General features: G+C 40.5%; 1 protein-coding gene across 3 annotated transcripts in view; it reads right to left on the bottom strand.

Annotated features, from left to right (window-relative positions):
* The window catches only part of bcorl1 (BCL6 corepressor-like 1), a 42,657-nt gene that overhangs the window by 8,276 nt on the left and 11,157 nt on the right, over window positions 1-23,224 (bottom strand). For 2 of the 3 annotated variants that reach the window (XM_053630532.1, XM_053630531.1), the window contains 5 exons: window positions 15,425-15,892; window positions 5,298-5,509; window positions 4,794-5,057; window positions 2,613-2,779; window positions 1,370-1,515 (listed from right to left, as the gene is read on the bottom strand). In XM_053630532.1, coding sequence (XP_053486507.1) covers window positions 1,370-1,515; window positions 2,613-2,779; window positions 4,794-5,057; window positions 5,298-5,509; window positions 15,425-15,892 — 1,257 coding nt within the window. The remainder of the gene's footprint in view (window positions 1-1,369; window positions 1,516-2,612; window positions 2,780-4,793; window positions 5,058-5,297; window positions 5,510-15,424; window positions 15,893-23,224) is intronic. The other variant, XM_053630533.1, reaches the window with a different exon arrangement.

The following is a 23,224-nucleotide window of genomic DNA, read 5'->3' as shown; positions in this document are numbered from 1 at the left end:
CTGTCAGACTGCAGAATTGGACTTAATACTGTATGCTAAAGCCTGTATCTCACGAGATAAATGCACTTAACTCCAAGGTCAGAATCACGCTTAACTGACACACGTTTCTATTTTAGGCAAAGTCCAACCCTGACTCTTGCGTAACTTCTGAATAGTGCTTAAGTCTGTATTTACTTGTGAGTTTTGAATACCAATGAACACAATACCCGTATTAAATCTCTAAATACGAATTAAGCATGGGATACATCTCCAATTATACTTAAACATAAATGGAGACAAAGAATATATCATACTCTGTGTTCAGAATGTACACTCACTGTCCACTTTATTAGGAACACCTGTACACCTGCACATTTATGCAGTTATCTAATCAGCCAATCATGTGGTAGCAGCATAATGCAAAAAATAATGCAGATACAGGTCAAGAGCTTCAGTTAATATTCACATCAAACATCAGAATGAAGAAACAGTGTGATTGCTGTGACTTTAACCATGGCATGGTTGTTGGTGCCAGATGGGCTGGTGCGAGTATTTCAGAAACTGCTGACCTCCTGGGATTCTCTAGAGTTTACATAGAATGGTGTGAAAAACAAAAAACATTGAGTGAGCGACAGTTCTGTCAGTGGAAACACCTTGTTGATAAGGTCAGAGGAAAATGGCCAGATTGGTTTGAGCTGCAAGGAAGGACATAGTAACTCGTATAATCACTTTTTACAACTGTGATGAGCAGAAAAGCATCTCAGCATGCACAAAACATCAAAACTTGAGGTGGATGGGTTACAACAGCAGAAGACCACATCAGGTTCCATTCCTGTCAGCAAAGAACAAGAACAGAGACTCACCCAAACTGGACAGTTGAAGATTAGAGAAAAAAAATCAACGACAACAAAAAAAATCCCTTGTTCCTGTTTTCAACTGTCCAGTTTTGTGCCAATGATAGCCTCAAATTCCTGTTCTCAAACTAATCTGGCCATCTTCCTCTGACCTCTCTTATCATCAAGGTATTTCCAGCCACAGAATTGTGGCTCACTCAATGTTTTTTGTACTATTGTCTGTAAATGCTATAGGCTGATTTCTGCAGAAATCCCAGGAGATAAAACCAGCCCATTTGGTATCAATATCCATGCCACAATCAAAGTCACAAAAATGACACGTTCTTTCATTCTGGTGTTTGACGTGAACTTTACCCAAAGCTCGTGAATTGTATCTGCACAATTTTTTGCACTGCACTGATGTCACATGATTGGTTGATTAGATAACTGCATGAACGTGCACGTGGACAGTTGTTCCTAATAAAGTGGACAGTAAGTCACTTTAAGAAGAATTGCTGTCAGCTTTTGGCTGATTCAGGTACAAAAAACCATATTACCTTTGAGGAAGGTTTTCATGCTGGGACTTTGGGCCAATTTAACAGCTGTTTGGCCAGAGTAGGTGGCCAGTGTCGGATCTGCACCATGGTTTAACAGCATCCACACTGCCGCTAGGCTATCAGCCGCGACTGCATCATGAATGGGGCTGCGAGGATTCACAGCATCATCAAGTTAACATGTGTACACTACATACATAAAATCCAGACCATTTATTCTGGATTCACATCGGATTCGTAACAAACACTGTATTAAGTCTCAAGTCCATTCACACTGGGCGTGTTTCAGCTGAGTTTCTATATGAGCTACTGGCAGCAGAAAGAGCAACAGGGCACTTCAATTTTAACTCCAACATTTGATTATCAGTTATGACTAAGTAAATTTACATTTGCATTTTTTTGCTTCGACAGCCAGATTAACTGAATAATGTTTAATAACTGATGGAATAAGACAAGTCTGAGAGCTACCGGAAACCCTCACTGAATAATGCCTCCTCTCAGCCAAACAGACCAACCTCTCCCGTTTACTAATTACTTACACTCACCTGTTGCTCATTACTTCGCTAGTGTCGGTAAAATGTCTCTCATTTTATAACTCAAATTGTTGTACAGGATTAAATAAAAGAATATAAAAACAGGTAGGAGACCTGCTCAATACTCCACCTATTACGGTGGAGTATTGAGCAGATTTCCTACGCGTCTTTATATTCTCTTAATTAATCCTGTACAACAATTTGAGTTATAATATGAGATACACTTTGGCCTTTATATAGGAGAACATGACGTCTATCATTTCCATAAACAATCTGAAAAGTTGACTCATCAGACCACATTACATGTGATTCAGTCCAATTCAGATGAGCTCAATTTGAGGATGCAGCAACAGTGTCCATTAATAATGGTTTGATCTCTATTTATTCATCATCATCTATGCTTTTTTGTCCATAGCAATCTGCTAGTAACTACCAAACCGTTTACCTAAAAATGTGGCATGAGCTGGATTCTGACGTGCCACCAACACAACGATAACATGGCTGTCGTGCATTGAAGTGATTTTCAAAATAAAAAAATGGAATCTTGACATAATATGTCACATGATGCTGCACGTCTACATACAATGCACCCAGTGTGAATGGGCCTTTAGGAGACATCAGAAGTAGACCTGTAAAGTACAATAGAAGTAGGCCTATAAAATTCAAAATGCATTAGACTAGCTCACTGCTGGTGGTGTGTATCTTCTGCTCACCGTGTCCCATCTTGTGCACTACAATTGACATCGGCGCCATGTTTCAGCAGCACCTGCACAATGTGCGTCCAACCACGAGCACAGGCCTCATGCAGTGCTGTGTAGCCAGCATTGTCCCTGCGGTTCACCTCTCTCACATCCTTCTCCAAGCAATACAGCACCACGTCCTTTATGCAAGAAAGGGGAAAACACATAACAGCTTAAGCAAAAACCTCCATGCACGTTCCATTCACTTATCAGACATTAAAATGTCTTGCCTATGGCACTGCAAGGCACATGGTGTGGGTACCTAACCGAGTCCAGAAGTATTTGTACTATTGAATGCATGTCAGTTTCCCATCTCAACAATACCTGTGAGAGTAAGAGGACCTCTCTGGACATTGTGAAATAGCCACAAAGGAAACATCCAATTGCGTCATTTACTGTCTCACTTGGCATTGAGTTTTATATGAAGAGAGATACAATGAGAAACTTCTGGGATGCCCATTATACTCTATGTGAGGGCCATTAGACAGTACTATTGATGATTGCTGAGAGTTACTTTCTAACAAAAAGTTATCCTTCCAAGTATTAAAAACAATTGTTATCAGATACTACTACTGTGAAGTATCATGACCCTCAATTCCAAAAGGGCGGGGACAGTACGTGAAATGGTAATAAAGCAGAAAGCAGTTATTAGTCAATTGTTTTTGACATGTATTAAATTTAAAACAGTGAAAATGTGATATTTGATGTTTTAAATTATTAATCTGATTGATTTTTTTTTGTAAATATACACTAATTCCAAATTTGATGCCTGCAACATGTTCCATAAAAGTTGGGACAGGACCATGTTTCCCACTGTTACATCACCTTTGTTTTTAACAACACTTAATAACTGACACCAATTCAACCAGGTTTAAAGAATAATTTTTTTGCCAAACTTCCCTTATACAAGTCTTTAGCTGCACATCCATACAAGGCCTACCTTTTCATATTTTGTGCTTCATTCTGTTGTAACACATGAAGCACACGAGTGTGGCATGTTGAAATAAATGTGGATGTCGTTGAAAATAACAGTGCCTAGAAGGCAGCATATGTTGCTCAAAAATGTGCATATGCACTATCTTGCCAAAAGTATGTAGACAGCAGACCATCACACCCATATGTGCTTGTTGAACATCTCATCTGATTTCCAAACCATGGGCATTAATATAGAGTTGGTCCTCACTTTGCTACTATAACAGCCTCCACTCTTCTGAGAAGGCTTTCCACTAGATTTTGTAAAGTGGCTGTTGGAATTTGTGCCCATTCATCCAAACGAGCATTAGTGAGGTTGGGAACTGAGGTTTGGTCAAGAAGGCCTGGGGGTTGAGGTCAGGGCTCTGTACAGGCCGCTTGAGTTCTTCCACACCATACACCATGTAGTTCTTCCACAGCATACACCACCACCCCCTCCTACCCTGAACCTGACTTTTGAACTTTATGTTAGTAACCATCTGGTCATTTTTGCCAATGGCCTGAAGAACACAAATAATAAAAAATTATTTCCATAAAAAATCTGAAAGGGTGCCTGATCAGACCACATTACATGTTTCCACTATGCATCAGTCCACTTCACAGGAGCTTGATTTGTTTATGCGGTGACAAACGCTGTTTATTAATAATGGTTTGTCAAAGTATTTCCATGCCATTTTTTAAATGCAGCACCACGTGAGGAATCAAAAGGTTACAAGCATTCAATTGTGTTTTTTTGGCCTTGCCCTTTATACACAGATGTATCTGGATTCCCTGAATCCTTTGATGATACCTAGAGGACCTAGAGGGTGAAATACCTAAAATCCTTGCAACTAAACTGTTTCAGAATTGCCCCCCCCATCCTAACTTTTTTGGAATGTGTTGCAGGCATCAATTTCAAAATGATCATATATTTAAAAACAACAACAACAACAACGAAGTTGACATGGTAAAAACGTATCTCTTTGTACTGCTTTTAAATACTAATAAATCTTAATACTAGTTATGATATGGACAACTTAGTAATGGAGATAACAGCAAAATTTGAGATCACAGATTTGTTACCATATGCCCTGTCTGGTAGAAGCACTGTAAAACAACACTAGCAGATACAGGTAACTTACAGGTATTTTCTGTTCCTTGTACGTGTATTTGCCATGGAAGTATATGAAAAAAGTACTATACCTGGTATCCCAGCCTAGCAGCTCTTTGTAACAAAGTCTCCCCTGCATTTTTGTTCACAATCAATCGGCGAACCTCTGGAGGTACAGGACGGCTTGGTGTAGATTCGGGGATCCCGCCTTTTCCAGGCCCTTTCTTCTTAGGAACAGAAGATGATGATTCCTTTGAGGCAGAGAAAGGAGTGGAAGGTTTTTTGGCCTTAGGGCTTTCCTCATCTGCGGAGAAGGATGAGGAGCGCTTCCCCGTAAGACCTCGTTTGATCTTGAGCTGTAATGTAGATATCAGGTAAGGAGACAGCTACAAGAAGGACATAAAATTAAAAGAATGGTAAAGGTCCAGCTACTGAGAAAGAGCAACTAATGGCTTTTGGTAGGATTTCCATTTGTCAGCAGAGGGCACTGAAAGACCAAGTAACAATCCACCTTTCTCCATTAGAGACTTATCAAAAGAAGTCATCTGTTATAAATCAGACATGATTTATCAAGAGTAGACATTTATTGAGCCAACCTTTTTCTGTTCCTCAGTATCACACAAGTGCTTGCTTTTGAACTTTCTTTTTCCTGGAGGTTTGTCGTTAAATTCCTGGGTGGATGGACTCTCATGAAGTCGGATGGTCCCTGAGCGGGTGTTCAGGGACTTCCTGGGGCTGAGGTCAGGATTTGAATCTTCAGATGGCAAAGTGGCACTAAGAGGAGGGTCCACATCTGTAAAAACAGGGACTGTCCTATGAGTCAGCCTTCCTATTCATTTGTAGTACAGGATGTGCTTAATGACGAGGTATCTGGTTATCTCTGGCTAAAGTATTTATGTGAAACATACCACATTTTAAATTTCAACTACAAATGCCACCAGTAAACCACCTGACAATGTTAACAAGCCAAGCATGTGTGTGTGTGTATATATATATATATATATATATATATATATATATATATATATTATATATATATATATATATATTATATATATATATATATATATATATATATATATATATATATATATATATATATATATATATATATATATATATACACACACACACACACACACACACACACATATACATACACACACATATATTAGGGATGTCACGAGAACCGATACTTCGGTACCAACATTCTTAAAACGTGATGGTACTTGTTCTTGCAGTATCGTTAGCACCGTTTGTAATGAAAGTACCGATGTTGAGATTCTTCCGGACCTGAAGGGGGCAGCAAATACGCGCAAGTATTTTAGTCGGTCTACAAGTGGTGAAGAAGAAGAGGAACGCCTACAAGCACACGGGAAAAACTACAGAAGTTTAACTTGGCTTAACAAGTTTAGCTCCGCCCTGACTCGTTGAGAGGAAAGCTAGTGTCGGTTTCCGGTGTGCAACCAATGCTATCGTTCATTTCAAACAAAGTGAGGAAACACCTGGAATTTGGCAAAGCACCTGAAAGACGGTCCTATGTTATATTTGTTTGAGGCTGCTGGCATTGTGGCCGTGAAACCAGCTAATGTTATGCTCCATGTAATGTTTGCAATAGCCGGTTATTTATTAAAGACGCTAACGCATTGCAACGTTATAAACTATCTCTGAATGGGCCACCATGCATCGCCATTCAGCCTGTGTCTAGTCAGCTAAATGTAGCCTAATGTCACTAATAATTATTCACATGTTCATGCTTTTAATAAATCGTTTTGGCCTGCCACCATATCAGTGAATTTAAACTAATGCTTGCATTCAGAGTATAAGGGGTGTGTGTGTGTGTGTATATGTATGTGTACGTGCGTGCGTTTAGGAGTGCACCTCCGGAGACTCATTGTCAGACAGTGTTTGATAACTAAAATACCCTTCCCACCACCCCCCCCCCCCTCTCTCTTTGCCAGTATCAGCCAGAGGAGGATGTTCTCCAGGAGAGTTTTTTTTATTTTTATACCACATTGGAACAGCAGGGCCAATTCATCTTTTGATTTGGGTTTGAGATCAAAAGATGGATATGTGATGAGAACCTGGTATATCAGACCACCCCCATTTTTAGGTGAGCAAAAGTATAGGAACAGATAAGTCTTGAAGTAAATGAAAGTAAATAATACTGAATATTTGGTGGCATATCCCTTGATTGCCACAACTGCTTCAACCCTGTATCTCACTGACATCAAAAATAGTTGGTTTCTTCTTCTGTGATGATTTTCCAGGCTTTTACCGCAGCCTCAGTTGTTGTTTGTTGTGGGGGGTTCCCTCCCTTCAGTCTCCTTTTCAGGAGGTGAAATGCTGCTCAATTGGTTTAAGGTCTGGTGATTGACTTGGCCACTCTAACTAACTCTAGCCACGATACTACGTCCACCATGTTTCACATATGAGCTTTATATGTTATAGATCATGAGCAGATCCTTTCTTTCTCCACATTTCGGCCTTTCTATCACTTTGGTAGAGGTTAATCTTGATTCCAGAACTTTTGTGGCTCATCTCTGTATTTCTTTGCGAATTTCAATCCAGCTTTACGATTCTTACTGCTGATGAGTGGATTGTATCTTGTGGTAGGGCCTCTATATTTCTGCTCTTGAAGTCTTCTTCGAACGGTGGATTGTGAGACCTTAACCCCTGCCCTGTGGAGGTTGTTTGTGATGCCACTGAATGTTGTTTTGGGGGTTTTCTTCACAGCTCTTACAATGTTTCTGTCATCAGCTGTTGTTTTCCTTGGCTGACCGATTCTGTGTCTGTTACTCAGTACACAAGTGGTTTCTTTCTTTTACAGGACATTCCAAATTATTGTATTGGCTATGCCAAATGTCTGTGCAATCCTCTGATTGATATTCCCTCTTTTCTCAGTTTCAAAATGACTTGTTTTTCTCTCATAGACAGCTCTCTGATCTTCATGTTGGCTTATCCTTTTTAACAACAAAAACAGTCTTCACAGGTGAAACTGAAGGCTTTAGCTCTGAACATCTACTCTTGGTTTTAACCAAGAGTAGATGTTCAGAGCTATTTGTTGTTTAAACAATCAATCTAACAGGACACACCTGGGTAACAAGGAAAACCTGTCAGTCACATCCAATATTTTTGCTTGCCTACAAATGGGATGGTCTGATACAAAATGTGCTATGTTCTATGTCCTTTAACACATCTACACATAAATACCAGGAAGTAAAAGCTAAAATTTAACACTCTCTTCTCATATTCATCTTTTGATCTGAAACTCAAATTTCTTGATTGTTAAAATGTCAAATTGGCCTTACCGTTCCAATAGTTTCGGAGGGGACTGCACATATATAAATTGTGTGTGTATGTTAGTATATACTGAAGATGTTTCAATATATGCAATACACTCATCACAGGTGAGCACAACACTGTGTCTAGTACACTCCCACGTTACTCCCATTGGGATCCCAGTCCCAATGTCACCCATCTGCATACATATTTGTATATGCTACCAGTCAAAAATTGGGGAATTTTTCACATTTTCCATGAAAACTCACTTCTAGAACTGAAGTTTGTGCTGAAATTGAACTGGCTTGATGGGCACTTTTTAAGAGCCATATGGTCAAGCTGGTCCCACAACAGCTCAACAGGGTTTAGATCTGGTGACTGCACAGGCCAGACCATTATAGATAGAATACCGGCAAACTGCTTCTTCTCTAAATATTTCTTGCATAGTTTGTAGGAACTGCATTGTCTTGTTGTAGGAAACTGTCTCCAATCAAGCACTGTTCACAGGGTATGACATGGCATTGAGTCTTCCTTGTTCGAGATCCCTTCCCCAAAGGTGTTTTATTGTATTCAGATCCATTGACTGGGAAGGCCAATGAAGAACACTGAACTCTTTGTCTTGTTCATGAAACCAGTTTGAGACGAATTTTTCTTTGTAACATGGTGCATTATCATGCTGGAAGTAGCTTGATAGATGGGAGGAATTGTGACCATAAAGTGATGCACATGGTCAGCAACAATACTCAAATAGGCTATGGCATTCAAGCACTGATTAACTGGAATTAATGGACCAAAGTGTGCCAAGAAAACATTCCCCACACCATTGCACCACCTCCACCAGCCTGGACGGTTGACACAAGGCAGGCTGGGTCCATAGATTCACGCTGTGTGCATCAGCAGAAATTGTGATACATCAGACCACGCTATGTTTTTCCAGTCTTTAACTGTCCAGTTTTTGTGACCCCGTGCCCACTGCAGCCTCAGCTTTCTGTTCTTGGCTTATAGAAATTGAACCTGACATGATCTGTTGTAACCATCTGCCTCAAGGTTCGATGTGTTGTGATTTTGAGATGCTTTTCTGCTCACTACAATTGAACAGAATGGTCATCTGAATGACTGTAGTCTATATGTCACCTTGAACCAGTCTTGCCATTCTTCATTTACCTCTCTCATCAACAAGGCATTTTTGTCCACAGAACTGCTCCTCACTGGATGATTTTTTTTATTGCACCATTCAGAGTAAACTCTAGAGACTGTCATGCATCAAAATCCCAGCAGAGGATTTGATATGGATAAGATCTGGTTCAATTCAATTTAGGTTTTCCACCACATGAAAGTCTTCAGGACAAAAGACTTTTCGCATTCTGGTTTCTTGGTCACATGACAAACTACAAACTACATAGAGAAGTAATAATAAATAACAATAATGCATTTTATTTATGGCCACCTTTCAAAACACTCAAGATCACTTTACAATGCAAAGCCAAGGTTAAAATTAGGTAGAAATAAAAAAGAAGTCATATCAGACATATTAGGCCAACTTAAACAAATGAGTTTTAGGTGGGATTTAAATAAAAACAAGTCCAGTTAACAGATCTGTAGAGGAAGAAAGTTCCAGAGTCTGGGAGCAGTGCAGCTGAAAGACCAAGCACCCATAATACAGACAGCAAGGTGGAACAATCAGTAGGATAGCGGAGGAGGATTGCAGGGTGCAAGAAGGGTTTGTAAACCTGGAGGAAGTCAGAGAGGTAAAAGGGGCAAGGTTTTGAAGGGCTTTAAAAGTGAGCAGCAGGACTTTTAAATCAATCAGGTATTGGATGGAGAGTCTGTGAAGCTGAATAAGTGTGAGGGGGATGTGTTTGCTAGACTTATTGAGGGTGAAAATGTGGAAAGCAGCCTTTTGAATTAGTTGAAACCTATGAATCCTAAGTAAAAAACTAGGATTTTACTTGGCATGCCATAGAGAATACAATTACAGAAATCAGTCTGAGATTTTACCAAAAGAATGGATCAGAAATTCTGTGTTGTGCTAAGAACGAATCTGACATAGTCTGGAAATATTGCAGAGATTGTAGAAAGCAGTACAGGATACGTTTTTGATGTGTGGTTCGACAATGGGCACATTGTCTAGAATCAAACCAAGGCTCATGACTTGGGAGGAAACAGGTTCCAGGCAGCCATCAATGCAGATGTGCTTTGTGTGCTTTCGATTCTGTGGACTTGGGGCCAATGAGAAGAACCTTGCTTTTATTGCCATTAAGTTTGAGGACGTTGTTGGTCATCCAGGATGCGATGTCAGGAAGCTGTGAGGGCAGTAAGAGGGAGGATGATGTCAGGCTTGGAGCTCAGTAGAGAACTCTGTGTCATTTGTGCAACAGTGGATTTGACCACCATGGTGACCATGATGTTGCCCAGAGGAATGAGATATGATAAATAGCAATGGGCCCAGAACTGAAACTTGGGGGACACCCTGTGTAACCGCAGAAGACTCAGATCTGGAGATGGGGAATGAGGATAGATAGTAGGCCAAAGTTAGCAGCACAGAGGATGTCATCAGTGATTTTCACTTGAGTGGTTTCAGTGCTGTGTTTGAGTCAAAAACAAGTTGCAAAGGGCCCAGAGAGTCTATTGTGATCAAGATGCAACTGGAGCCTGGCAGCTACCAGCTGTTCCAGTATTTTGGAGAGGAATGGCAGATCAGGTCCTGTTAATAACAGGCCTTGTTAATATTAGTCAATTGGGTCAGAACCAGGCTTTTTTAGAACAGGTGTAACTACAGCAGTTTTTACAATACCACAAGTGAGGGAAGAGTTAATTATTGCAGTTATCAGGGGGACAGAGAGGCTTTGAGTTTACTTGTGGGAAATGGATTAAGCTGGTAGGCAGATTTCTGAATTAACTGAGAAACATGATTAATATGTATAGGCTTGAAGACCGATAATAAGGTAGCTGGCACAGAGTGTCTATCCAGGATATTTTGCCAGGAACATAGGCAGATGAGGTAAGTTGTTTATAGATGGTGTCAATCTGAGACTTGAAAATTTTCAAGAAGGCTGAGCATTGTTCAGTAGAATGTTTGGGTGTCACATGATTTAAGTAAGTTATTGATTGTAGTGAAGTTCTCATGTTTATTCTTGATAACTGATAGTCGATGCATAATAGGAGGAGCAGTAGAGAGGAAGCTCTTAACGAAGCAGGTGACAACCAGACCAGTCTTAGTAATGAGTTGCTCAAGATGGTGGCCTGTGGTTTTCAGCTGATGAAGTTCAGAGGTGTACCATGGTGCAGAGTAGATGAAAGACAGTTTGGGATTTCAGGGCCGAGAGTGTTAAGCACAGCAGAAAGGGAATTGTTGTAATGCTCAATCAGGTGAGCAGGAGAGGCATGGCAGACAGGACTGGGGAGGGGGTTTAATCAACCTGGTGAGGTCACTTTGGTTAATGTGTTTGCTAGCTTGTTCAAGGGCACAGACGCAACAAAAAGCAGAATTTTATGTTCAGAGATGGGAAACTCAGATAGGAGATGGGAAACTGGCAGTAAGATTTTGTGATATGATCCCAACACAGCAGACTAGATCCAGAATATGGCCTTTGTTGTGTGTTGGAAAATTAACAAACTGATTGATGCTGTGACAGTTAAGAGTGGAGTTAAAATCACTAGTTAAATGGTTCGCACGGTTGTCAATGGAAAATCTCCCATTAAGGTATGATAAGGGGACACTGCACAGAAAGATGCAAGTAAAGCCACAAGCTCTGTGAGAAAAAATAGATAATCTGGATGGACTGTGAACAGTGACTGTAATAGTAGTTCAGGGTCATTTAGTTGTACTGCCAGCAGTTCAAATGAGGAATATGACTGATGTGGCTGTGGTGATGAAGCATTATATCACAGACAGTCTACCCCCACAACCGGAAGAACAAGGTTTGCTGATGTGAAATAAACCATGTGGAACTGCTTGGTTTAATTGGGAAAAAATCACTGGGTTGTTGCCAGGTCTCAGTCAGACACAAAAAGTCAATCTTCAATGAGTTCATTAACCAGCAAACAGTGAACACTGTCCTGCATAGGGGAGTATGTTGTGATCAACAGTCCGGCTGCAGTAACCATTATGACGAGATCCATGGAGGCCATATTGTGGTGGATAAATAAAGATTGGGGAGGATAAGTTCAGTAGCTGGTGGCATTTCAGCAGCACCGCAGTGGGAATCCAACAGCTATGTACATCGCCCAAGCATTAGGTTGTAGGTGAGAGAGGAAGGAGGATTTGCCGGTGCATTTTTGGGGTCTCTCTCTCACTCTTTTTTTCTTTCTTTCTTTCTCATACTCTTTCTCACACACACACACTGTACATTGTTATTTGCATCGATTTTAGATTTTCTATCAATTTTACATGGCTTCTCAATTTGAAGCGGATCTAGGATTGAAACTCAAATGTATTCTACACTGTTGGACCGATTTTCCGATTCAAATAGTGTTTTTTCTTTACACCCCTACCTGAGAGGAACCAGACTCAAAAGAGTAAAATCATTACAGTATACAGTTGTAAAAGAAAAGGTCAATAATACTAAGTGTATGGAAAGGATGTTCAGTATGAGCATATTGGAGTCCTATTGGATTGGATTCCTGGGCAGTAAAGTCCAGTCCTGCCACAGAAAGGTTTTTGATTACAGCAGCAGCACAAGTCTACGGTATCCAAGTAAGATTATCCACTGATGTAAAGGTGTACCTTGGGCATAAACTGATTTTTGGGAAGTGCAAATCTTTAGGGTCCATGTGGGACCATCCATAGAGCAGAAGTGCAGAAGCTCCAAACAGAAGTAGAGCACCAGGATGAATTGGGCACAGCAGAAAAGCCACAGCAGTAGAAGTGTGTCAGGATCTGGCATCAGGCAGGAAAAGTATATGTACAGCTCAACAGAGAGAGAGAACAAATTATTGGGTTTGAGTAACTTTTGAGTACCTGTTTGAAGATCTGATGCAATTAAGTGTGACATGCAAAACAGATCAGGAAGGGGTCAAATACTTTATTTTATGACGCCATACTTCTAGCTCCATATGGTCCAAGTAGAAGTACATTTTATTGCTCAGAATTAAGCAGAAGGAAGTTGCTCAGCATCCAGTGTCCAATGTCCTTTACATATTCCTGCTGGTATTCTTCACTCATGCTTTGTTGAAACATACAGTGGTGTCATCAGCATAGTGAAAGCAACTACCTGCTACTGTTTACAAATAATTTTACCCAGAGGTATCATTATATATGGTACTACGTCTGGTGGACGGGCTAGTTCAGTTGTTGTAGCCCATCTACCTCAAGGTTTGATGTGCATTCTTTAGATGCTTTTCTGTTCACCACGGTTGTAAAGAGTGCTTAGTTGAGTCGCTATAGACTTCTTGTCAGCTCTAACCAGTCTGGTCATTCTCCTCTGATTTCTCTTGTCAAAAAGATGTTTCAGAATGCAGACCCTCCACAAGCATGATTTTTTGTTTTTCGCACCATTTTGTGTAAACTCTAGAGGCTGTTGTGTGTAAAAATCCCAGGAGATCAGCAGTTTCTGAAATACTCAAAGCAGCCCATCTGATATCAACAACCATGTCATAGTTAAAGTCACAGTGGTCACACAATTTTCCCCATTCTGATGTTTGATGTAAACATGAAGGCATCACAATCCACCGTTCGAAGAAAACTTCAAGAGCAGAAATATAGAGGCCATACCACAAGATGCAAACCACTCATAAGCAGTAAGAATCGTAAAGCCGGACTGAAATTTGCAAAGAAATTTATAGATGAGCCACAAACATTTTGGACACAAGATTAACTGACCAAATTGATGGGAAGTCCAAAGTGTGGAGAAAGAAAGAATCTGCTCATGATCTAAAACATACAAGCTCATCTGTGAAACATGGTGGAGGTAGTGTCATGGCTTGGGCTTACATGGCTGCTTCTGGAACAGGCTCACTAATCTTTTGCCATCTTTGCTCACTAATCGTATTTGCCATTACTGATGACGTAACTCGTGATGGTAGCAGCAGGATGAAGACTGGCCAAGTCAATCACCAGACCTTAACGCAATTCCCTCCTTAAAAGGAGACCCCCCCCCCCAAAAAAAACAACAACAACAAAACAAACAATAACTGAAAAAGCATCACAAAAGAAGAAACCACTGTATGTGTGTGTGTTGTGTCTAATATTATATACATATATGTACATACACACACACATACATACACACATATATAATATTGTCATCATTCCACACAAGTGACATGATCCTTACACACAGCACGACATCCATGTGTTTTCCCGCCCTCTTTTGATTGACACGATATAATGTGCCCCGATCATCGGATGTTTCTAAACTATCGGCCGATAGCGTGAAAAATAGCCTTTATCAGCCGATGCATCAGTGCATCTCTAATATTAACATATATGTGTATATACATAAATACACACACACTCACACATACATATATATATACATATATATATATATATACACATACATATATACACATATATATATATATATATATATATATATATATATATATATATATATATATATATACACACACACACACACACACACACACGCACGCACACATATACATAAATAAAATTAATCATACACACACACACACACACACAGAGAGATCGGCCACTGACACGTAAGTGATTATTTTGTTCCAATGGCACCTGGGGGTGGGTTATATTAAGTAGTAAGTGAACAGACAGTTCTCAGACTTGATGTGTTAGGGCCAAATTGTGATGGATAGCTGACTGGTCAGAGCATCTTCAAAATGGGAGGTATTGTGAGGTGTTCCCAGTATGTAGTGGTTAGTACCTACCAAAAGTAGTCCAAGGAAAGACAACTGGTGAACCAGCAACAGAGTCATGGGCACCCAAGGCTTACTGACTGCTATACTATATATACACTCCTCCCACTATCACTATTTTTCTCTAATGTCTGGATGCGCACTTCTAATGCACTTCACTGCCAGTATAGCTTCTAATCTACACTTCTCAGAAGTAAAACTAATGATGGAAGAATAGTTCAACATCTTGCACTCAACACCTGAATAAGGTAAAGGATGGCTATGCCAAAATGTTGAGGATGTTACTTTTATCATTACTTCCTGTTGGAGAATTTTGAGCAGACATGGTAAGAATGGCCTCCATTTGCTATCTTTAAACAAATATATTCTTACAAAAAAAGTTGCAACAGGTGAAAAGTAGAAGAAAAATATAGCAACCAATAAAGTATATTTAAAAATTGCAGAAATTCCTAGTGGTGAAAAAAGCAGCAAGACTCACCCGGCAAATGGATTAAAAACAGGAAGGCATATCCCATGTGTGCGTGAAAACTAGTGTCAAAAACCTTTTTACGTGTACACAATGTTTATATACCCAAGACCCCAGGTCTTCAAAACATATTTGACTTACCCGTTTCTTCATTCTCTCCATCGACAAAACTCTCCTCATTCTCCCCGTTGGCTTCCTTTTCCTTATCTGTAATGTACTCCCCATTCTGGTACTTGCGGTTCCTGCATCGCTTTCTCTTTTTTGCAGAGGCCAGGTCTCCTCCCTCTGCCAGCTGAGCAAGTCTAATGTTGTCTGGGTCCCCACCTTCAGGCAGAGGATTGAGACGAGGCCTTCCCCGAGGTCGCCTCAGCGGGAAAACAGGCAAAAGTGGGGAAGATGGGGATTCTGGAGGAGGAGGAGGAGGAGGAGGAGGAGTAGGAGGAGAAGCGAAGCTCCAGTCTCGGAGCAAAGCATCGTCGGTGCGCCGACGCCCTCGTTTTGGCCTTGGAGAGGACACTTGCTTCAAGTTAGATTCTTTACTGGGCTGATCAGTCTTGGTGAGGGAAGCAGGGTCCACCTGCACACTTCTCACTGGGCTGTTTTCAAAATCTAGAGAAACCACCAAGGACAGACATTCAATAATGCTTCCCCAGGAAAAATAAAAAATCAAAAAAGAGTCAAAAGAAATTCTATATAATGAATTTAGATTAAATGATAAGTTAGGTAGACAGTGACGGGAAATAAGTATTCAGTACACTTTATACTCAATAATATATACTTATTATATATAATACTTTGTATTTTATTTATTAAGGAAAATGATCCAATATTACATATCTGTGAGTGGCAAAAGTATGTGAACCTCTAGGATTAGCAGTTACTTTGAAGGTTAAATTAGAGTCAAGTGTTTTCAATCAATGGGATGACAATCAAGTGTCAAAACAACACCCTATTTTACTTAAAGAACCGGGATCTATCAGTGTCTGATCTTCACAACACATGTTTGAGGAAGTGTATCATGTCATGAAAAAATGAGATTTCTGAGGACATCAGAAAAAGAGGTGTTGAAGCTCATCAGAATGGAAAAGGCTACAAACCTATCTCTAAAAAGTTTGGACTCCACCAATCCACAGTCAGACGGACTGTGTACAAATGGAGGAAATTCAAGACCATTGTTACTCTCCCCAGGAGTGTGGACCAACAAAGATCATGCCAAGAGCAAGATATGTAATAGTCCACGAGATCACAAAGGAACCCAGGGTAACTTCTAACCAGCTAAAGGCCTCTCTCAAATTGTTAATGTTCATGAGTCCACCATCAGGAGAACACTGAACAACAATGACGTGCATTGCAGGGTTGGAGAAAGCCACTGCTCTCCAAAAAGAACATTGCTGCCCTTCTGCAGTTTGCTAACAATCATGTGGACAAGCCAGAAGGCTGTTGGAAAAACTGTTTTGTGGATGGATGAGACCAAAAAATTATTTTGGTTTAAATGAGAAGGCTTTGGAGAAGGGAAAACATATGCATTCCAGCATAAGAACGTTATCCCATTTGTGAAACATGATGGTGATAGTATCATGGTTTGGGCCTGTTTTGCTGCACCTGGGACGGGACGACTTGGCATCATTGATGGAACAATCAATTCTAAATTATATCAGTGAATTCTAAAGGAAAATGTCAGGACATCTGTCCCTAATCTGAATCTCAAGAGCAAGTGGATCATGCAGCAAGAAAATGGCCCTAAACACACAAGTTGCTCTATCAAAGAATGGTTAAAGAATAAAGTTAATGTTTTAGAACGGCCAAGTCAATGTCCAATAGAAATGTTGTGGAAGGACCTGAAGCAAGAAGTTCATGTGAGGAAGCCCACCAACATCCCAGAGATGACGCTGTTCTTTACTGAGCTAAAATTCCTTCGAGCCAATGTGCAGAATTGATCAACAGTTACTGGAAACATTTAGTTAGTATTGCTGCATAAGGGGGTCACAATAGATGCTGAAAACAAAGGTTCACATATTTTTGTCACTCACAGATCTGTAATATTGGATCATTTTCCTCAATAAGTAAATGACCAAATATAATATTTTTGTCTTGTTTGATTAGTTGGGTTCTCTTTGTTTACTTTTAGTACTTGTGTGAAAATCTGATAATGTTTTATGTCATATTTATGCAAATACATAGAAAATTCTAAAGACTTCACAAACTTTCAAGCACCACTGTGTGTTTATAAACACTTCTATAGTGTCCACAAAATCTTAATACTAAGCACAGCCAATCTATTGCCCTGTAGCAAGACCGCTAAAACAGCTTAATTCCTGTTTCAGTCATTGGCAGTTGGTTACGAGGTTCCGCCCCTTTAAGAGATGTGCCAATCAGCATAAACAGAAGCCATGCACCCAGAGGAAGGACAGGTTGAAATGTTTTTTTTTTTCCTGTGCACAATGCACCCACTCACACTCCACACCCCCAGTTAAGCCTGTGTGACCGGGAGGGACTCAAAACAATGTGTTAAAATACTGTTGTCTAAAGAGTGTTAATCTTTCAGCCTATTAAAACACCATGTACACAAACATGTAATAAACACTAAGAGATGCACAAGGCTTCATTGTGTCTATGAGTGCTGTGTCAGGGGCTTTAAAGGAGATTTTCACACAGGCTGCACGATCCACTGAAAACAGTTTAATCCACCAAAAAGGGTTTAATGAAAGAATAGCACAATATTGCGGTGCGATATTACATTATTTGATTTGATAAAATATTGAATTACACCAAGAGTGATTAGTAATATAGACACTTTGGTAAACATTTCATTGCTGCATTTTAATTAAACTTAAGAGGAAGCCAGGCTTCCTGTATAGTCTTAAAAACAATCGCCTGTGTTCCAGTGCCTATATCCATTTAAGTTTAGCCACATAATGGGCCTCATCTGGATACAAACTGATTTTTTTGTAAATCATTCGCAGAAGCATTTACACAAGGTATTTACCATTAAGGTCAATCCAAAAAAAGTTAGGAAAAACATCCATATCCTGCTCGTGCTCCTGGGTATGTGTAAATTTACACATAAGAATGTTAAAGAATTCAGCTTCAAATCATATAAATGACGAAATTTTTTTCACAGATTATGCTGTAAAGTTTAAATAGCTTATGTACCTACAGTGCTGTCAAAAAGTATTTGCCCTGATTTCTTCTGTTTTTATGCACATCTCATATAAAATAGTTTTAGATCTCCAAACAAAATACAACATTAAACAAAGACAACCTGACTAAACACAATACAGTTTTTATTTATTTTCTTTTTTTCTTTTTTTAAATGGAAGCAAAAAAATTTATCCAACACTCCTTACAACCAATGTGAAAAACTAATTGCCCCCTTAAACTTAAAATCTGGTTGTGCCACCTTTAACAGCAATAACTGCAACCAAACGCTTCCAAGAACTGGAGATCAGTCTTTCACTTACTTCTAGGACTGCTTTCAATTCAATTTTATTTGTACAGCGCTTCGGAACATTGCTCTGCTGCATAATCCAGTTTCAACTTACGGACTGAAGAGAGGACATTCACTTTTAGGATTTTCTGGTAGAGAGCAGAATCATGTTTCACTCAATCACTGCAAGTTGCCCAGAACCTGAAGCAGCAAAGCATCCCCACACCATCACACTTCCTCCACCATGCTTCACTGTAGGTCTGATGATCTTTTTGTGGAATTCTGTGTTTGGTTTATGCAAGATGTAACAGGACCCGTCTTTCAAACAGTTCCACTTTCGACTCATCAATCCACAGAACATTCTCCCAAAAGGTTTGAGGATCATCAAGGTGTGTTTTGGCAAAATTCAGATGAGCATTAATGTTCTTCTGGGTTAGCAGTGGTTTTCGCCTTGCCACACTTCTATGAATGCCATTTTTGCCCAGCGTCTTTCTGATAGTGGAGTCATGAACAGTGACCTTTATTGATGCAAGAGAGGCCTGTAGTAACTTTTGATGTTGTCCTTGGCTCTTTTGTGACTTGCTGGATGAGTAGTTGCTGTGCTCTTGGAGGAATTTTGGAAGGTCTGCAACTTCTGGGAAGGTTCACTAATGTGCCATGTTTTTCCATTTGGAGATAAAGGCAATCACTGTGGTTCTTTGGCATCCCAGAGCCTTTGAAATAGCTTTAATGCATTTCAATCATCTTCTACTTCATTATTTCTGGAATTTCTTTCAATTTTGCCATATTGTGTTAGTGGCCAAGACCTTTTAACCAACTTTGTACTATTGAAAAAGTTCTATTCAAGTGTTGATTTGATTGAACAGGGTTTGCAGTAATCAGGCCTGGTTGCGACTAGTCCAGCTGAACCCCATTATGAATGCAGTTTCATAGATTTGGGGAATGACTAACTACAGGGGCAAATACATTTTCACACATATTTTCACACATATTATAAATGATAGTTATTTATTGAAGCAAAAATAACTATCATTTATAAACTGTATTTTGTGTTTACTCAGGTTGCCTTTGTTTAATCTTAGATTTTAATTTGTAAAACAGGTTAGTATGCTATATATACACAAAAACAGAAATATGAAAAAAAAAAGAAAGCAAGCCAACACAAATCCATAAATTAAGACAAATTAGACCAGTCATTCAATTAAGAAGAAGTTGCACTGTAGAAATGGAGGACAGGGTACAATAGCTCAGCATATAAATTGGTTCTGTTCACCAAATAATCATCTTTTAGTGCAACACTTTATTAGAGCCAACACTAAGTGACTGATAAGTGACCAATCTGGTATGTCTTAAGCTGTAATGTATTGCATACTCCCTAGTGTGCTGCGGACATTCTCATTCCCATCGGCTTATCCAAAAGGCCATGGAGAACTGTCCGAGGGATTACTGACTGAGAAACGTAAAAAAAAGCAACAACAATATATATAATAAATATTTATAAATACAGGGTAATACAGGATAAAGTGGTTATTGAAGATGAATGAAAAGAACATGTATTAAAGGAATGTTGGTGGTGTAGCAGTACCGCATCCCTGACTGCAACATAGAGAAGAGTCCATTGTTCGGATGGCTGAGGTCCTTCACTATGTTCCTGGCCTTGCTTGGGCCAGCACTGCTTGCTGTAGATTGAATGCAGGTCAGGGAGCTCAGTGTGGATGATGTGCTCAGCTGATCGCACCACCCTCTGGAAAGCCCACATACCATGCTTGGTGCTGTTCCCCATCCAGGCTGTGATGCTTCCCATTAGGATGCTCTTGATGGTGCAGGTGTTCCTCATCTTAGAGGGCAGTTTAAAGTCTCTTAAACCTCTAAGGTGGTAAAGATACTGATAGGCATTCTTCACTAGGGTGTTGATGTGCCAGGACCATGACAGGTTCTGTGTGATGTGAACAGAAAAGTACCAAAAACTCACCCTGTTGATCTTGGTAGGGGTGGAAGTGGGTGGGAGCTCCTCTCCTGCTTCAAGCTGAAGATCACAATCAACTATTTTGTCTTGCTGACATCCTCCTGGCACCAGTTCTCCAGGCTTTTAATAATAATTAGTAATGATAATTCCTTAGGTTTATATAGCACTTTTCTAGGCACTCAAAGTGCTTGTTACATTGGATGGGGGAAATCTCCTCAGACCACCACCAGTGTGTAGCATCCACCTGGATGATACGACAGCAGCCAAAGTGCACCAGAACACCCACCACACACCAGCTATTTGTGGAGAGGAGAGGAGTGTGAATCTCCTCCAGGTAGGCCTTGTCGTCGTTATCAGAGATCAGGCCCACCACAACTGTGTCATCAGCAAACTTGACAATTGTGGTAGAATTGCAAGTGGCCACACAGTAATAAGTGTACAATGAGTACAGCAGGGGGCTCAGGACACGAGTCGGGGGCTCCAGTGCTGAGGGTAAGAGAGGGTGAGACATGTCTGCCTACCCATACTGCTTGTGGTTTGTCTGTCAGGAAATTGGAAAACATACTGACAGAGATGGGTCCCAGGTCCTCCAACTTGAAGGTAAGTTTGGAGGGAATTGTAGTGTTAAATGCTGAACTTTTGTTAGTCAACAAAGAGCATTTTAACATAATTTCCCTTCCTGGTGTCCAGATGGCTCAGGGCTGTGTGTAGGAAGTGTGCAATGGGGTCCTTGGTAGAGGCAGTAAGTAAATTGTAATGGGTCCATGTTGTCAGGCAATGAATAGGAAGTGTCTGATCAGCCTTTCAAAGAACTGAGGTCAGAACTACTGGCAATATTTGTTGAAGCAGGCAGGCTGGAGTTTCTTCAGGACAGGAACAATAATGGACTGTTTGAAGCGTACCTTGGTGGGGAGAGGTTGAATATATCCGTGAACGCTGGTCAGTGCAGGCTCAAAAGACCTGACTTGAGATGTGATCTGGTCCTGCTGCCTTCTTGCTGTTCACCCTGAAAGCCTTCTACACACTGTACTCCAAGATGATGAAAGTGTTTCCCCCACTGACACTCTCCGCATGCATGCTGCCATTAGTACTCTTAGCGATGTTAGTGCTGTTAGCACCAAAAGTGCTGTTAGCTGCAGCCATGAAGCGAGCATAAAAAGTATTCAGTATTCAGCTCATCTGCCAGATAATCACCCACATTCACCATTCTGGAGGATGGTGTTTTATACTCCGTTATCATTCTCAGTCCCTGCCACAGGCTCCTAGAGCCACACTATTGGAACTGTGACTCTAGTTTCCTCCTGTTGGTCCATGCAGCGCATGAGTTCCCTCTGAACTGGAGCTTCCTGTTTCAGAATTTGTTTGTATCTAGGCATAAGGAAGATGGTGGCATGGTACGACAGATGAGACTCTGCCTTGTAGCTGTCTTTGAACGGAGTGTAGCAATGGTCAAGAAGTTGGTGCTGTTAAAGTCCCCTGCCACAATGAGAGCAGTATATTGGTGTTGAATGAGAGCCTCATGTCGTTCACATAAGGCAGTGTCCGTGTCCGCCTGAGGTGGAATATAAACACCACTGACTATGACCAAGGTAAATTCCAGAGGAAGGTAGAAATGGTGACATTTTATGGTCAGGCGCTCCAGGTTGGGTGTGCAGGAGCATGTGAGAGGAACAATGGTCGTACTGTCGCACCAGCTGCTGTTTACCATCAGACACACTCTACCTCCCCTTGACTTCCCCAACTCCATTGTCCTGTCCATGCGGTAAACTGAGAACTCGACTGGACGGATGGTGTAGTCCAGTACTGCTGGGTTCAGCCATGTCTCTGTGAAGCAGTGGAGGGTGCAGTCTCGAATGTCCCTCTGGAACTTAACCCAGGCCCTGAGGTCGTCAAGCTTATTGTCCAGAGACTGGACGTTGGCTAATAGGATGCTAGGCAGGGGAGCGTGGTGTGTGAACGAGCCCTCAGCCTGACATCAACTCGTTTCCCTTGGGGACGCCGTTCGTGAGTGGATTGTAAACCAATAGGAATAAGAGTATTTTATTGCTGTTGTAACTGATAGTAGCCGTGGTGAAGAGAAAAATAACTTACAGTAAGGGAAAGTGCAAAAAAATAAACTAAAACAAAGTGTGATCATAGCAGTCTTGACAGCAGCCAACCTCACCAGCACCATCTTGTAAACTTCACTGTGGGTACGGTGTACATGGGATCATATGTGCATCCTTCTTTCTCCAAAAATGACAAGATTAATTATTGCCAGAGTTCTATTTTTGTTTGGCCTGACCAGAGTATACTGTTCCAAAAGAGTTCTGATTTGTCTAAATGCTTGTCTAAGTGCATCACTGTGCTTTGTTTTTAGCAGAGGAGTTTTTCATGGAGTGTAGGAATGGAGATGCTTGTTGTGCAGTACAATTCTTATTGTTCTCCATGTAACTCTTGTTCCTGATGCTTTCAGATTGTTCTGCAACTCTTTTGCCTGCTGGCGTCTGTCTTACCTTCCTTATCATTAGTCTGAGAGCAAGCTGTTAAATCTTGTATGGTGGACCTA

This window comes from Ictalurus furcatus, chromosome 8 (assembly GCF_023375685.1).
Source record: "Ictalurus furcatus strain D&B chromosome 8, Billie_1.0, whole genome shotgun sequence".
Lineage (NCBI taxonomy): Eukaryota > Metazoa > Chordata > Actinopteri > Siluriformes > Ictaluridae > Ictalurus > Ictalurus furcatus.
Note: the sequence above shows the minus strand (reverse complement) of the source record. Positions and strands in the feature narration are given on the sequence as shown.